Raw genomic sequence first — 17,967 nt, 5'->3', positions numbered from 1 at the left:
GCTTGGTGTATAGCTGGTATTCAGTAGAAGCACCTTTTTTTTTTTTAATGTTTGTTTTTATTTTTCAAATTTTATTATAGTCATGGCTTTCACATCGCAGTGATTGTTTTTGTCTTCATTTAACAGTAGAGATTGCAGTACACAAACTAGCTCTTAAATAGGATTGTGGGACGTAGTCTCTGTATTATCAATTGAATGAATATGACTAGCTTTTACTGGGACACACCTTTTGGAACTTGTCAACATATTTGCAAATGATCGTAGCTAATGATAAGCACAACTCTTAGATCAGTGTTTCTTCAGGTGACAGGGAATTCTGTCCTCCAGAGAAGGCTAGTTGGATCTCATTAGTATCTGGGTAGTTTAGCAGATGATCAAGGCTTTCAAAAGCTTCTTGATAATAGTGGAGTTAACTGTTTGGTATTGCACCTTCTAGAAGTTGGAGATCCGTAGCTGGTGAGGTGTGCAGCGATTCAGTGAACGAGTGTGAGATTTCAGGAGGGTAGAGCTAAGTTCCATATAACCTTCCAATAACTTTCCCCTCCATTCCAAGCTGTGGGCGTATATTTGCACACAAAAAAATGACTGTTCCTTTGTCGTTTGGCTTATTTGTGGGAATAAGAAATTCTCCTTGGTTAAGGCGAGTAGGGGAGTATGCACTTGGAAGGTGGGAGGGCAGGAGGCAAGAGGCACTTTACAGTTTGTGCAGGGTGTGGGTGATGGCAGCTTTTTTTTTTTTTCCTTCCAAAGTAAAAAGGCACCAAACTTGTGTGACATACTGTTATTCAGAATTGCTCTTCTGATGAGAGAGACGTGCCTCAGAGTTTTCAAGGCAATGTGAAGCATGAAATGTGATTAGTAGTTGTCTTTAAAAATAGTTTTGTTTTCCAAATAAAAGACCATACTCTGTTCTTTCTTCCAGGGGCACAAGAAGTTCTCATTGATCCAGGTACATGATCTATGTGCTTAGTTTCTTTTGGTTCTTTAAGTGCTTGTTTCATGGTGGTGTGAGTGAATGGTTAAAATTTCTGGATTATGATCTTTGGAACATTCTGATTTAAGTAACTTTAAATCAGAACTGTTAACTACTTGATTATTGTGTGGTCTTTGTTTGACGGGGCACCCTGCTGATTTATGTTGTCTGTTGAAGAGGTATATTCTTTGTCTCGCATGGTTACGTGAATGATTTGCAATGATTTAAAATTCTTTGAATGCATCGAGCATGCTTATCCAGTTAATTGTGAATTTATTCATAGTAATGACTTTACTTTGATTTTGTGGTTTATGCTCTCTCAACATGAATTTAAATTCTTTACTGCATTCTGTATATGTGTTCTTAACAGAGAAAGAAATTTTGTGTTTTACAGAGGTGGGTTTTTCTTTCTTAACTTCTGTAATTAATGCAGCTAAATCTCTTTTATTGTAGTGCCCAATTATTTCATAATGAGCTCTATTATTTTCTGGGTTAATTAGAATCAATGACAAAAGATAAATAAAAAATCAAAAAATTTCTTCCTTTGAGGAGTAGAAATCGGACAGTCATGCTAATAAATGTTTTGTGACCAGTGCATTTATTTCAATCTCACAATGTGTCTCCGTTCTGAAATGAAATTGCTTCAGATTTGCAGATTTCTGTTTTCACATCTGTGTTGAATCCTTCCTCTAGAAGATGTTCCATGATAGTTTCTTTCTTCCTTTCTTTCTCTTTTCTTTCTTTCTTTTCTTTCTTTCTTTCTTTCTTTCTTTCTTTCTTTCTTTCTCTCTCTCTCTCTCTCTTTCTTTCTTTCTTTCTTTCTTTCTTTCTTTCTTTCTTTCATTTCCTTCTGTCCTCCCATCCTTCCGTCCTTCTGTCTGTCCTTCTTTCCTTCTGTCCTTCCTTCCTTTCTTCCTTCTTCCCCTTAGGTTATTGAGATATAATTGACATACGATTGTGCTAATTTCCTGACAGGGTTTGTGGAAGGTGTAGAGAAAGGAAAACAAAGGACTTGATTTGTTTTCTGGAGACCTGGGTTGCGATGAGGAAATAATTTGGGGGTGGCTGAGGGACTGAATGGCCCCCCCAGCCCCCCACTGAGAAGCTGAACAATGACATTGCTGTCAGGTATACTGATGTTTGATCAGTAGAAGTTGCTGAGCCCAATCTGGCTAGTTCTGCCTGATGGAAGTACTGAATTTTAGTGTGTCAACCACTACTGGCAGGAGAAGTAGATACTTACACCAAGTAGAAGTAGCTTTGAGCTGTCAGAAAACCAGTCCTTTGTTGAGAGAAAAGAATACATCTTTTTTATTCCTGAAACTTTTCAAAATGAGGTTGAATGGAAATGAAATCGAGTTTAGAGTAATGGAGGTAGAAGGGGGGGGTCTACGGGTTTTGTCATATGGGGACATGTGGGAATCCTGTGGTCGCGGTTGAAGCTGGCAGGGAAGGACGCAGAAACCAGCATGGGGTGTCCCAGGGCATCTTCTGTAGCAGTCCCAACTTGATCTTTGTTCCTAGGGGAGGGCAAGTAGAACATTGAGGTGCTGCTCTCCCCCTACCTCCCAGCTCCTGCCATTCTGCTCCTGGCCTCTGCTCACGGGGCCTTTGGTGCCAGGGCCAGCTTCCTCACTAAGGTCTGATCTTTCAGGCCTTAGTCTTGAGGGGGTTCAGAGCAAGTCTCCCCAAACTGTGCCTGCTTGGCATGTGGACTATTTGGAGTTGAAGGCAATTGGAACTCTGTGGGATCAAGAGAAACTTTAGTTCCTCTCTTACCTACCTAGAAGAATCTCAGTTTGGTATCTTTTCCAGAATAAGAGTTATTACCAATGATAAATTTTATGTACATAACCCGTATGGAATGCAAACTGGTGTAGCCACACTGGAGAACAGTGTGGAGGTTCCTCAAAAAACTAAAAATAGAATTACCCTATGACCCAGCAATTGCACTATTAGGTGTTTACCCAAAGGATACAAAAATACAGATTCGAAGGGGTACCTGCATCCCAGTGTTTGTAGCAGCACTATCAACCATAGCCAAACTACAGAGAGAGCCCAAATGTCCATTGACTGATGAATGGGTAAAGAAGAGATCTATATTTACGGTAGAATATTACTCAGCCATCAAAACGTATGAAATCTTGCCATTTGCAATGACATGGATGGAGCTAGAGTGTATTACGCTAGGCAAAATAAGTCCATCAGAGAAAGACAAACACCATATTATTTCAGTCATATGTGGAATTTATTTTCTTATTTTTTATTTTTTTAAAAATATAATTTATTGTCAAATTGGTTTCCATACAACACCCAGTGCTCATCCCAACAAATGCCCTCCTCCATGCCCATCACCCACTTTCCTCTCTCCGCCTCCCCCCCCCCCCCATCAACCCTCAGTTTGTTCTCACCTTAAGAGTCTCTTATGGTTTGCCTCCCTCCCTCTCTGTAACTTTCTTTTTTCCCCCTTCCCCTCCCTTATGGTCTTCTGTTAAGTTCCTCAAGATCCACCATATGTGGAACTGAAGAAACAAAACAGATGAACATATGGGAAACGGGGAGAGGAGAAGAGAGGGAAACAAACCACAAGAGACTCTCAATGATAGAGAACAAACCGAAGGTTGATGGAGGCAGGAGGGTGGGCGATGGGCTAGATGGGTGATGGGGATCAAGGAGGGCCCTTGTGGTGATGGGCACTGGGTATTGCATGTAAGTGATGAATCACCGAATTCTACTCCAGAGGCCAATATTGCACTGTATGTTAACTAACTAAAAATTAAATTAGAAAAAAAAAAAGGAAAGAAAAATGACCCATCTGTATGGCAGGGCATATATCTAATTACCAAACATGTGCTTTTCTTCTTATTGCCCTGTAAATTGTGCTCCTTCCCTTTAAAGCCCAGGCCTTTCCCATTCCTTAGCTCAGGATGGCGTAGGTTCATCATTTTACCTTTCTGTCTCTGTAGCTCATGAACGTGGGGTTCTTGAATGCACGAAATTAAATTTCGTTTTCTGTTAATTTGTGTCATATCAGGGGAATCTGGGCGGCTCAGTCAGTTGAGTGTCCAACTTCAGCTCGGGTCATAATCTCATGGTTTGTGAATTCGAGCCCCACATCAGGCTTGCTGCTGTCAGTATGGAGCCTGCTTTGGATTCTCTGTCCCCCCGCCCTCTCTCTGTCCCTCCCTTGCTCATGCTCTCTCGCTCAAAAATAAATAAACGTTTAAAAAATTTTTGTCTCGTGTCAATTTAATTCTTAGACCATCCAGAGGAACCTTTGAGGGGTAGAGGAAAATTTTTCCTCTGCAACAATTTCTTTCCTGCTACTTAAACCCTGGCAAATGTGTTGGTAGGGAATCACTTCGTCACTCCTTGGAGCAATGTAGAATGATTCTTCTTTGTTTCTAAATCTGAACAGCGGATGTTCTCTCTGGGGTCACAGAATTGTTCAGCTCCCTAGAAAAGCCTTCCACATGAAGTCATGACAAAATTGGATCACTTCCATTTTATTTTTGAAATTGAATTGGATATACCATTCAAAGCAAACTTTCAGATTTTTTTTTTTTATACCTGCTTTTCCTACAACTGTCTTGAGGGCCAGAAGGAAGAGTTTGACAGCGTTTGGGTGCTTGGTCTGGTATTTGTTTTAAGAACCAAGCTTCTCCTCAAGTGGTGCTGGGAAAACCGGACAGCGACATGCAGAAGAATGAACCTGGAGCACTTTCTTACACCAGACACAAAAATAAACTCAAAATGGATGAAAGACCTAAATGTGAGACAGGAAGCCATCAAAATTCTAGAAGAGAAAACAGGCAGCAACCTCTTTGACCTTAGCCGCAGGAACTTCTTAGTCAACACGTCTCCAGAGTCAAGGGAAACAAAAGCAAAAATGAACTATTGGGACCTCACCAAAATAAAAAGCTTCTGCACAGCAAAGGAAACAATCAGCAAAACTAAAAGGCAACCAACAGAATGGGAGAAGATATTTGCAAATGACATATCAGATAAAGGGTTAGTATCCAAAATCTATAAAGAACTTATCGAACTCAACACCCAAAAAACAAATAATCCAGTGAAGAAATGGGCAAAAGACATGAATAGACACTTCTCCAAAGAAGACATCCAGATGGCCAACCGACACATGAAAAAATGCTTAACATCACTCATCATCAGGGAAATACAAATCAAAAACCACAATGAGATACCACCTTCCACCTGTCAGAATGGCTAACGTTAACAACTCAGGCAACAACAGATGTTGGCGAGGATGTGGAGAAAGGGGATCTCTTTTGCATTGTTGGTGGGAATGCAAGCTGGTGCAGCCACTCTGGAAAACAGTATGGAGGTTCCTCAATAAACTAAGAATAGAACTACCCTATGACCCAGCAATTGCACTACTAGGTATTTATCCACAGGATACAAAAATGCCGATTCGAAGGGGCATATGCACCCCAGTGTTTATAGCAGCACTGTCGACAATAGCCAAAGTATGGAAAGAGCCCAAATGTCCATCGACTGACGACTGGATAAAGCAGATGTGGTATATATACCACAGAGTACTGCTCGGCCATCAAAAAGAATGAAATCTTGCCATTTGCAACAGTGTGGATGGAACTAAAGTGTATTATGCTAAGCAAAATAAGTCAGAGAAAGACAAATATCATATGATTTCACTGAAATGTGGAATTTATGAAACAAAACATCAACATGGGGGAGGGAAGCAAAAATAAGATAACAGAGAGGGGGACAAACTATAAGAGACTTTTAAATGCAGGGAACAAACTGAGGCTTGCTGGAGGGGAGGTGTGGAGATGGGCTGAGTGCATGATGGGCATTAAGGAGGGCACTTGTTGGGATGAGCACTGGGCGTCAAATGTAAGTGATGAATCGCTAAATTGTGTTCTTGAAATCATTATTACACTGTATGTTAACTAACTTGGACTAAAAAAAAAAATTAAAAAAAAAAAGAAGAAAAAGAACCAAGTTTCTCCTTTAGTCATTTCTAGCAGCTAGGCTTTTGAGCCCTTGATCTGCATTTGAAACAGAATACTTCCTGGTGTCAAACTTTTTTTTTTTTTTTTGTCACTTCTGAACATGTCATGTCCATTCAGCAACTGTTTCAACTGTTGGCCAATTTCAGCTAATTCAAATTTGCTTTCCTGTTTTCACATTGAAGGGATTTTCTCCTGCCTATAATAAAAATAAGCAAGAGGCGCCCGAGTGGCTCAGTTGGTCATAATCTCATGGCTCGTGAGTTCGAGCCCCACGCTGGGCTCTGCGCTGACATGTTGGAGCCTGCTTGGGATTCTCTCTCTCTCTCTCTCTCTCTCTCTGTCTCTGTCTCTCACTCTCCCTCCCTCCCCCTTTCTCTGCCCCTTCCCCACTGGCACTGTCTCTGTCTCTCTCTCTCTCAAAATAAATAAACCTAAAAATAAATAAGAAATTTGTGCTTACAGTGAAGGCACTGTTCTAAGGTGCTGTTTTTTTTTTTTTTTCTTAAACAGCTTTAATACAATTTACCCTTTTAAAATATACAATTCCGTGGTTTTTACTGTATTCCCAGAGCTGTGCACACATCACCACATCAATCTTAGGACATTTTACTGCCCTAGCTAGAAGTCCTGTGCTCCTTAGAAGTCACTCTTCACTGCCTCGTCCTCCACTCCCCCAATCCCAGACGCTCACTCACCTGCCTCTATGTATTTGTCTCTTCTGGACATTTTAGGAAAATGGAATCAGACAACATGTGGTCTTTTGTGACTGACTGCTTTCACTTAACATAATGTCTTCAAGGTTCATCCATGTTGTAGCATGAATCAGTACTTTTTTCATTGCTAATAATATTATTCTGTGTGAATATACCACTTTTTGTTGACCCATTCATCAGTTGATGGACATTTGGGTTGTTTTTCCTTTTTGCCTGTTATCAGTAATGGTGCTGTGGACGTTCACGTACAAGTTTTTGTGGGTGAATGTTTTCAGTTCTCTTATCTGTAAGCCTAGGTAATGGAATTGCTGGATCATGTGGTAACTCAGTATTTAACTTTTTGAAGAACTGCGAGATTGTTTTCCAAAGTGGTTGTACCATTTTGTATTCTCATCGGCAGCATAGGAGAGTTCCGATTTCACTACGTCCTCACCAGTGCCTGTTACTATCCTGATTATTGTCATCGGTGAGCATGAAGTGGTATCTCATTGTCCTGGAGATTTGCATTTCCCGTATAGCTAACTATGCTCAGCATCTTTTCGTTGTGCTTCTTGACCATTTGTATGTTTTCTTTGGAAAAATATCTGTCCAGATCCTTTATCAAACGTTTTTTACTTGAGTTATTTGTCTTTCTCTTATTGAGTTGTAACAGATCTTTTTATATTCTGAATACAGCTTCCTTATCAGATACATGATTTAAATTTTTTTTCTCCTCTTCTGTGTGTTGTTTTTTTCACTTTCTTGATGGTGCCCTTTGAAGCAGAGACATTATAAATTTTGATGAAGTCCAGTGTGTCTGTGTTTTCTCTGTTGCTTGTGCTTTTCGGTCATATCTAAGATATAAGATGCTGTATATAAACTTTACATATAAAGCAACCTAATCCTTACAAAGATTTTAGGAGATAGTTACTGTTGTGATGCCTCGCTTATAGATGAGGAAATCGAGATGCAGAAAAGTGCATTGACCTGCTCAAGGTCACAGCTGGTAAGTGGTGATGTGGCAGTTCAAACCCATGAGTTTGTCTCCAGTATCTGGCCTCTCAACCACCATACTCTGTTCCTTTCATTAATTAAATCATTTATTAAAAACTCTTTGCCTGTTTGATTTCTTACTGTTTTTTTTCTCATTGGGACCTCATCTCTTCATTCACCTTGCAGAGTTCAGTGTAGGTTTATTTAGGTTTAATGCAGGTGGAAGCATTGCTATGAATGAATTTCTGCATTACTCAGCTTCCAGTGATGATTGTTGCTAATTGAACTAAGAAAGTTGTGCTTCAGGCTTTTCTAGTCATGACACTAAAAGTAGAGTCATGACTACAGAGCATTCAGAGAAAACATTGGGTTGATTTCATTTTGCTAACCAATGAAACAAATCCCCGGTGTTGAAATAGATTATAAGTCTCCCAGAATAGGGTCACTCTCTTCCTTATATTCATTTTGTTTGCTTATAGTGTTTAGACAGTGCCTTTTGTCCAGCAGATTAATTAGAACACTGTGACCATGATCACCGTCCATAGTAACAGAATTTAAAAAAAAATTTTTTTTAAACGTTTATTTATTATTGAGAGACAGAGAGAGGCAGAGCATGAGCCTCGGAGGGGCTGAGAGAGGGGGAGACACAGAATGCAAAGCAGGCTCCGGGCTCCGAGCTGTCAGCACAGAGCCTGATGCGGGGCTCGAACCCACAAACTGCGAGATCATGACCTGAGCCGAAGCCGGACGCTCAACCGACTGAGCCACCCAGGCACCCCCGTAGTACCAGAATTTTGACAACGGTATCTGTGGTTTGTTTCACAAGGGAAAAGATACCATAGAAATACTTCTCAGATCTATTTGAAAAGCCTGGAACTTTGAGAAGAATTCCACGAACCATACAAAGCTGTTTTCACTAATTTTAGATCTATCTAAGACATTTTATGGTTACATAGCAGAGTAAATTTCATGAACTAGACTTGACAAGGGAAGTGTAATATTGATTATTTGCTTTAATTAAAATATTCTGCCTTGGTTAAACTAATTAGTGCTGTGAGTAAACAAATATAAGCTTGCATTTGTATGTGGTGTGAAGATAGACTTCCCCTCTATTTCAATCTGCTTTTCAGAGCATTTTTGTAGCTTTTCAACAATGTTCTAACTTTAGAATTCTATTTTAAAAAATCATCACTTTGTCTAGTGCAGTTTGTACTGGGTTTAACCTGTCTTATGCTCAGAATTCTACCGTCTCCTGGATAAAGATTTTCCTCTCATTATACTGAGTTAGTGTCAGAGTTACAGGAATTGTGATTTCTAGGCCTTTCCTCTCCATGTACTTGAAGTTGGTGTGTCAAATATGATTTTCCTTCATTTCTTGAATTTTTATTATTCAATTATAATTTTTGAAAATGGGTTTATTTCAATGTTTTATAGATTTACGTAGAAACTGCATGTGTTTGCGCTTTTAAATTTTCCATTTATAAACAACTTAAATGTACTCATTTGTTGTTTTTTCACTATTTGTTTACTTCTTTATAATTTTTTTCAAGTTTATTTTGAGAGAGAGAGAGAGAGAGAGAGAGAGAGAGAGAGCATACGTGTACCTGCGTGGTAGAGGGGCAGAGAGAGAGGGTGACAGAGGATCCAAAGTGGGCTCTGTGCTGACAGCAGAAAGCCTGGTGCCCGGCTTGAACTCATGAACCACGAGATCATGGCCTGAGACGAAGTGGGATCTTTAACCACTCAGGTGCCCCTACTTCTTTATAATTAATTAATACAATTTTAGGTGTGCATGCTTTTAAAAGTAACTTATATTTCCTTGTTGTAAAAGTCATGTTCATTGTAGAGAATTTAGAAAATAAAGATAAACAAAATAAATTTAAAAATTAGTGGTAACTTTCCCTCCTAGGGATAAGTAGTAATTGGTTTTGAAACTGGGGAATGTAAGTCCTCCAACTTTGTTCATATTTTTCAAATTTGTCTTGGCTGTTATGGGTCCCTTGAATTTCCCCATGAATTTTAGGATTCAGCTAGTCAATTTCTACAATGAATCCAGCTGGGATTTAAAAAAAACATTTAAAAAAAATTTTTTATTTTAGAAAGAGGGAGAGAGAATGCAGGAGAGGAGCAGAGGGAGCGAGACAACTCCAAGCAGGCTCCACACTCAGTGTGGAGCCTGACATGGGGCTTGATCCCATGACCCTGGGATCATGACCTGAGCCGAAATCAACAGTTGGATGCTCAACCAACTAAGCCACGCCAAGCGCCCCTTGTATTTTCCAAATTTGTCTTGGCTGTTATGGGTCTCTTGAATTTCCCTATGAATTTTAGGATTCAGATAGTTAATTTCTGCAAAGAATCCAGCTGGCATATTGGTAGAAATTACATTGAATTTCTGGATCAATTTGGGGAGTATTGTCGTCTTAAGAATATTAAGTCTTGGGGCGCCTGGGTGGCGCCGTCGGTTAAGCGTCCGACTTCAGCCAGGTCACGATCTTGCGGTCCGTGAGTTCGAGCCCCGTGTCGGGCTCTGGGCTGATGGCTCGGAGCCTGGAGCCTGTTTCCGATTCTGTGTCTCCCTCTCTCTCTGCTCCTCCCCCGTTCATGCTGTCTCTCTCTGTCCCAAAAATAAAAATAAAAAACGTTGAAAAAAAAAAAAAATTAAAAAAAAAAAAGAATATTAAGTCTTGGGGTGCCTGGGTGGCTCAGTTTGTTGAGTGTCTGACTTTGGCTCAGGTCATGATCTTGCGGTTTGTGAGTTTGAGGCCTGCATGGGGCTTGCTTTAGATCCCCTGTCCCCCTTTCTCTCTGCCCCTCGCCCAGGCATGCTCTTTCTCTCAAAAATGAATAAACAATAAAAAAATAGTTAAGAAAAAGAATATTGTCTTGTGATCTGTGAACAAGGGTTGTCTTTCCATTTATTTAGGTCTTCTTTAATTCTTGTCAACAGTATTTTGAGTTTCCAGAGTATCATTTAATGCTTTTTTTTGGGTTAAATTTATTCCTAAATATTTTATTCTTTTTGAAATGATTGTGAGTGGAAAGGTTTTCTAAATTGCATTTTCAGATTGTTTATTGCAAGTGTGTAGAATGTGTGGAAATAACAATTAACTTTTATGTATTGCTCTTAAATTCTGCAGCCTTGCTGAATTCATTTATTAGATGTAATAGTTTTTTTTAGTGGATTTTTAAGGATGTTCTATATGCAAGATCATGTCACCTGAAAATAGGATTTTTTCCTTTTCAATTTGGATGCCTTTTATTTAATTTTCTAGTCTAATTGTCATGGCTGTAACTTCTAGTACCTTGTTGAGTAAAAGTGGTGAGAGAGGACATCCTTAGCTTATTCCTGATCTTAGAGTGGAAGCGTTTAGTTTTGTACATTAAGTATAATATTAGCTATAGGTTTTTCACAGATGTTCTTTATTTATTCCCTTCTATTCCCAGTTTGTTGAGTGTTTTTATCACGAAAGAATGTTGAATTTTGTCAAATGCTTTTTCTGCATCTTTTGAGGTGATCATGGTTTTGTCCTTTATTCTGCTGATAGGGTGTATTATATTAATTGATTTTTGTGTGTTAAACAAGTCTTGAGATAAATACCACATGGTCTTATTGTAGAATCATCTTAAATGTTGCTGGATTCAGTTTGCTATTATTTTCTTGATGAGTTTTGCATCTGTATTCATGAGATATTGGCCTGTAGTTTTGACGTCTTTCTGATTTTGGTGTCAGGCCCATAGAATGGCTCATGTTCTTTCCTGTTAATATTTTTTGTGAAGAATTAGTATTAGTTCTTTAAACATTTGGTGGAATTCACTAGTGAAGCCATTGGTATCTGGGCTTTTTTTTTTTTTTTCTTTGAGAAACTTTGCTGGTTTAATCTCTTTATTTGTTATGGGTCTATTTAGTTTTTCTGTTTGTTCTTCAGTTTGTTTTGGTATCTTGCACCTTTCTAGGAGTTTTCTCATTTCATCTAGGGTATATAATTTATTGGCATGCAGTGATTCATAATATCCCCTTATAATCCTTTTTATTTTTTATTTATTTAAAAAATTTTAGGTTTGTTTATTTATTTTGAGAGAGAGAGAGTGAGCAGGAGGGGGCAGACAGAGAGAAAGAGAGAGAGAGAGAGAGAGAATCTTAAGCAGACTATACACCATTAGCATGAAGCCTGATATGGGATTCGACCTCTTGAACCATGAGATTATGACCTGAACTGAAACCAAGAGTCTGATGCTTAACTGACTGAGCCACCCAGGTGCCCCATAATAATCCTTTTTTAAAATTAATTAATTATTTAATTAATTAATTTTTAAATTTTCTTTTATTTATTTTTCTTTTTTAATTTATTTTTTAATGTTTATTTTTCAGAGAGAGAGAGGGAGGGAGGGAGGGAGAGAGACAGAGCATGAGCGGGGGAGGGGCAGAGAGAGAGAGACACAGAATGCAAAGCAGGCTCCAGGCTCTGAGCCTTCAGCACAGAGCCCAACGCGGGCTCAAACTCACAAACTGTGAGATCATGACCTGAGCTGAGGTTGGCGTTCAACCGACTGATCCACCCAGGCGCCCCTCCTTTTTATTTTTTAATGTTGGTAGTAGTGTCCATTCTTTTAGCCCTGATTTTATTTTAATTTGTAATTTTTAAAAATTTTGTTATTTATTTATTTGTTCACCTACTTACTTTACGTAAGTAATCGTTACATCCAACGTGGGGCTTGAACTTACAACCCTGAGATAAAGAATCCCATGCTCTGCTGACTGAGCCAGCCAGACATCCTCTTTCATCCCTGATTTTAGTAATTTGACTCTTCTGTTCTTTTTTGGGGGGCATTTTGTCAATTTTATTGATCTTTTTTAAGGAACCAACTTTTTTGTAGATTTTTCTCTATTTTTAAAATGATCTATTTCAATTATTTCTATTTTATAAAGACAAAAATCTTTATTATTTTCTTCTTTTGCCTTGATTTTAGTTTGTTGGTATTCTAGTTTCTTAGGTTGTTGACTTGAGGTCTTCTTTCTTTCTTTCTTTTTTTTTTTTTTTTTGAGTAGGTATTTATAGCTATACATTTCCCTCCAAGCACTGCTTTTGCTGCATCCCGCCTTTGGTATATTGTGCTCTTCTTTTCATTCAGCTCAAAGTATTATCTAATCTCCCTTGTGATTTCTTCTTTGACACATTGGTTATTTAGGTGTGTGCCATTTAATTTGCAAATATTTGTGAATTCCCTAAATTTCCTTCCATTTTTGATCTCTGATATAAGTCTGTTGTAGTCCGAGATCGTACTTTGTGTGATTTCAGTTCATTTCAATTTGTTGAGATATGTTTTATGATCTAGCATGTTGCCTCTCCTGGAGAATGTTCTGTGTATGCTTGAGAAGAATGTGTATTCCCCTCCCATGCTCCCATCGGGTGGGGCGCTCCGTAGGTCTGCTGGTTCTACTTGCTATTGACTTTTTCTGGTCTTATCTTATCTCTGCTCTGGGATTTTTACCATGCTTCCTCCAACTTCCTTCCGCTTGCTTAAGAATCACAACTCCTTCAGTATTTCTTCCTGAGTCAGTTGCTAACTCTCTTGATATATCACCGTTCTTATTCTGGGATTTCTACTTTTTCAGGGAAAAGAAATTAGATCCTCATGCTAGACTTGGTTCATTATGAAGGGTCTGGCAGTCGTCACAGTGTCGCTTTTATCATGGGCCCCTGCGGTGATGTTTTCATTGCAGTGCATCCCTTCCCAGCGCCCAGCCAGGCGGCTGGCTTGTTGGAGGAACGCAGTGGATGTTATGAGTGGAAGAGTCACTGTTCTGCTTGTGGCCTATGATCTTGGTCTGTGATGTGTCTTCTCCAACTTCATTTATATTCCTAAGTGTGTATGTTGTAGTGCTCTTGTGTTTACAAAAACACATCCTTTTTTTTGTTATTTTAAATTAAGATGTTTTTAGGTTTTATTTACGTAGCTACGTATATGTGTGTGTGCATGTATGTATGTGTGTGTGGGTATGTATTTATTTAAAGTTAAAAAAATTTTTTTTTTAATTTATTTTTGAGACAGAGAGAGACAGAGCATGAACGGGGGAGGGGCAGAGAGAGAGGGAGACACAGAATCGGAAGCAGGCTCCAGGCTCTGAGCCATCAGCCCAGAGCCCGACACGGGGCTCGAACTCACAGACCGTGAGATCGTGACCTGAGCTGAAGTCGGATGCTTAACCGAGTGAGCCACCCAGGCGCCCCTAAAACAAATTTTTTTTTAAATGTCTATTTATTTTTGACAGAGAGAGACAGAGCATGAGCAGGGGAGGGACAGAGAGAGAGGGAGACACAGAATCCGCTTTTTAAAAAAAATTTTTTTTTTTAACGTTTATTTATTTTTGAGACAGAGAGAGACAGAGCATGAACGGGGGAGGGTCAGAGAGAGGGAGACACAGAATCTGAAACGGGCTCCAGGCTCTGAGCTGTCAGCACAGAGCCCGACACGGGGCTTGAACTCATGGACCGCGAGATCATGACCTGAGCCGAAGTCGGCCGCTTAACCGACTGAGCCACCCAGGCGCCCCTGGAGACACAGAATCCGAAGCAGGCTCCAGGCTCTGAGCTGTCAGCACAGAGCCTGACACGGGGCTCGAACTCACAGACTGTGAGATCATGACCTGAGCCGAAGTCGGATGCTTAACTGACTGAGCCACCCAGGCGCCCCCGTATGTATGTATTTATTTGTTTGAAAGTAATCTTGGGGTGCCTGGGTGGCCAGGCCTCTATGCCCAGCATAGACCCTGAGAGCAAGAGTCCCCTGCTCTACTGACTGAGCCAACCAGGTGCCCCCACATCCTGTTTTTAATAGACTTGCTTTGTGATTGAATTTACCAGGATTATAATTATTTTAACTTCCGATTTTGCAATAACTTAAAACTTCCAAAAATTTCAAGTTTCAAGAACAGTGCGAAGAAATCTGACACACTCTTCGTCCCGATTTACCATTGTTAGCACTTGTTTTATTATTGGAACTCTGCGTGCCAATATACAGCTTTTAGGGCCCTTCAAGAGTAAGTTGCAGACCTGTTGCCCCTCCCCTGAGTAAGGTAGAGCGTCGCCTCAGGACAAGATCATGTACATACAAAAACATAGTGTGGTGATTAAAATCGGAAAATTGAAAACTGAGAGAATACTGTACTCAGTTTTCTGTACTAACCTGTTGTACTAACTGGTGCAGTTCAGCAGTTCTGTCTCTCGAGTCAGGATCCAGCTCAGGCTCACACATTGCATTTTGTTTTCCCGTCATTTAGTATCATTTAACCTGGTACAGTTTCTCAGCTTTTCTGTGTCCTTTGTGACACTGATATTCTGAAGAGCATAGACCATTTATTTTATAGAATGTTCCTTAGTTTGGGTTTGCCTGAAGTTGCCTCATGATTGTGATGTTATGCATTTTGCTAGGGTGAAGGATCCAGAATAAGGGGTGTTTTGACTTCATTGCATTGTATCAGGGAGCCCCGTGAGGTGGGTTTGTCCCATTATTGGCGAGAACTTTGTGGCGTTGGCTAGGTTTCTCCAGGGTAAAGTTAACTATTTTCCTTTCTGTGATTGATGAGTGCTTTGTGGAAAAACACTTTGAGACTATGTAAATACCCTATTTCTCATCAAACTTCTATATAGCAGTTGGCATTTACTAAAGATTTTTTTTTTTTTTTAAATTTTTTTTCAACGTTTTTTATTTATTTTTGGGACAGAGAGAGACAGAGCATGAACGGGGGAGGGGCAGAGAGAGAGGGAGACACAGAATCGGAAACAGGCTCCAGGCTCCGAGCCATCAGCCCAGAGCCTGACGCGGGGCTCGAACTCACGGACCGCGAGATCGTGACCTGGCTGAAGTCGGACGCTTAACTGACTGCGCCACCCGGGCGCCCCTAAAGATTTTTACCTGAGTTGTTGATGGTTGCCAAGTGTTGATGGTCTAACTTCATCATTACTTATCCACTTGTTAGCATTCTAATGCAAGTAAGAGCTCCTGTGTCCTTCTCTCTGTCCCTTCCTTCTTTCCTTCCTTCCTTCCTCCCTCCCATTTGTCAATTCATCCACCCCTCCCACCACCCCTCCCTCCCATCTTTCCATCCGTCTGTCCATCTGTCATTACTGTGGACTTGTGGATCTTTATTTTATTCAGTGGGTTCTAATCCATTGCTTTAATTCTTTATTATATGGTCCATTGGCTAGATTTGATCAATGGAAGCTCTTCATGCTGGCCCTGGTATCCTTTATAAGTTCCCCGTCATTTTTTGAGCACTTCTTTACTTTCTGGATGGAGATATTTATGGACATTTTATACTTTCCCTGACCCAGCTTTGAAATCAGACACTCCTCTCCAGTGTTCTAGTACCTTTTGTTGGTGAATGCTATTTAGAAACCAAAACCTGGGCACTGAATAGGCTTATTGCTTCTACACCCTTTGAGAAGTTCATAGTGTCATCTAGAGTTCATACTCTGTGATCTCTAATTCTAACCCAAACCCCAAGGAACCTTTCTAGTTTTTCCCTGTTTTATATTCATATCTTCCTTCTCCAACAGTGGGAAATCTGGCTCCCACTATTTTCAGTGTGCACTCATTTTCTCAGTCCTACAGTATATAGAACGTCAGAATTACTAACCAATATCACTACAAAAACAAACCTTTAAGTAAAATTTAAGAACTGTTTGTGCTCTCTTTGTCTTCATACTGAGGATAAATGTACAAGGTACTGTGATCAGAAGTTGATTGGGTTTGTTCTTTAATCTCCCTGTCAATGGAATTGTGTTATTACTTTGAAATACCGTTAGGCTCATTTGTTTCTGTTTGTATGCCATATAGGGTTCCCCTATCTTTACTGATTGATTTTTTTTTTTTTACCACTATATAAAACATGAACATGGTTCTAAAAGTCAAAACGTTACAAAAAGTTATATCCAGAGAAGGGTCACTGCCTTTCTTATCCCTCCCACCTGATTCCCATCTACCCCATAGGTAACTAATCTCATCTGTTCCTAGTTTTTCATTCTTGTAGGGGTTGTGTTTTGTGTGTGTGTGTGTGTGTGTGTGTGTGTTTTGTTGTTGTTGTTAAAAAAAAAAAAAAAACAACCCAGATAGATGTTCTTATTTCTATTTCTTGTGCATATGACATATTCTTTTATATTTGGCTTTTTTTGTTGTTTATCAACATATCTTGGAAATCGATTCCTATCAGGCTGTGGAGATCTTCCTCATCCATTTCCACAGCTGTGTGACACACACAGAGTGTGTGTGTGTGTGTGTGTGTGTGTGTGTGTGTGTGTGTGTGCGCGCGCGCGCGCGCGCATGGTGTGTGTATGTGCGTGCGCGCGCGTGCGTGCGCGTGCACGCAGCTGCGCCATATTCTGTTCACGTCTCCTCTGCATGGACTTTTGGTTTCCAGCATTTTGTAATTACAGGTGCTGCTGCAGTGAGTGGCCTCATCCATACGTACTGCTGTGTTACTGGGCTTGTGTCTTCACCATAAATTCCTAGAGATGGAGTTCCTGGGTCAAAAGGTTAAAAAATATAGACACACTTACTAGATTTTACCAAATTTCTCTCCACTGGGGTCGCACCACTTTGCACTCACAGGAGCCGCGCAGGAGGGTGCCTTTTCTCCACGAGTTTGTCAGCCGAGCTCCTTGTTGACTTTTTACGCTTTTGCCAGCTCGCTAAGAGTGAGAAGCGGTGTCTCCGACCACAGGTGATATCCAACATCTTTTTAAATGGTGAGGGCCGTCTTTGTGTTTTTCTTTTATGAATTGTCTGCTCGTATCTTTGGCTCATTTTTTTCTTTTGGACTTTTAGCTTTTTGTCTCTCAATTTTATGACCTCTTTGTATATTAGAGCTCTTAGCCCTTTGTGATGTATATTGCAGCTATTTTCTCTCAGACCATCATTTATGTTTTGGCTTCGTTTGTGGTATTTTTGTTGCATTGTCACATAACCGAATTTATCAGTGTTTTAAAATTGCGCTTGGATTTGCACCATATTTAGAGACCTTTCCCTCTGTCCAGGTTTTAGGGGAATTCACCTATGCTGTTGAACTTCTTTTATGGTTTTCTGTTTTATATCTGGATCCCAGATCATTTGGCATTTACTCTTGCGTTTGGTGTGAGGTCTCTTTTCATCTTTTTCCGAATGGCCATCCAGGGGTCCCAGTACTGCTGATCTTTGACGTGCCGGGGGAGCTCACTGTGCGCTCGCCCAGGGTAACATCCAGACCTACTGGCGGCACTGTCTTCCTTGCTGTCCCTCCGCAGACGGGGCGGAGTATCACGTTGCCGGGCTTTCG

At 40.1% G+C, this 17,967-nt stretch overlaps 1 protein-coding gene across 4 annotated transcripts in view; it reads left to right on the top strand.

The window, feature by feature from the left end:
- Window positions 1-17,967, top strand: part of TRAPPC9 (trafficking protein particle complex subunit 9) — a 570,461-nt gene that overhangs the window by 28,665 nt on the left and 523,829 nt on the right. For 3 of the 4 annotated variants that reach the window (XM_042923740.1, XM_042923739.1, XM_042923742.1), the window contains exon 5: window positions 923-949. The exons of the other annotated variant lie outside the window; for it this stretch is intronic. In XM_042923740.1, the coding sequence (XP_042779674.1) occupies window positions 923-949 (27 nt within the window). The remainder of the gene's footprint in view (window positions 1-922; window positions 950-17,967) is intronic. 4 annotated transcript variants of the gene reach the window in all.

The sequence above is a fragment of the Panthera leo genome, chromosome F2 (genome assembly GCF_018350215.1).
Source record: "Panthera leo isolate Ple1 chromosome F2, P.leo_Ple1_pat1.1, whole genome shotgun sequence".
NCBI classification, from domain to species: Eukaryota; Metazoa; Chordata; class Mammalia; order Carnivora; family Felidae; genus Panthera; species Panthera leo.
Note: the sequence above shows the minus strand (reverse complement) of the source record. Positions and strands in the feature narration are given on the sequence as shown.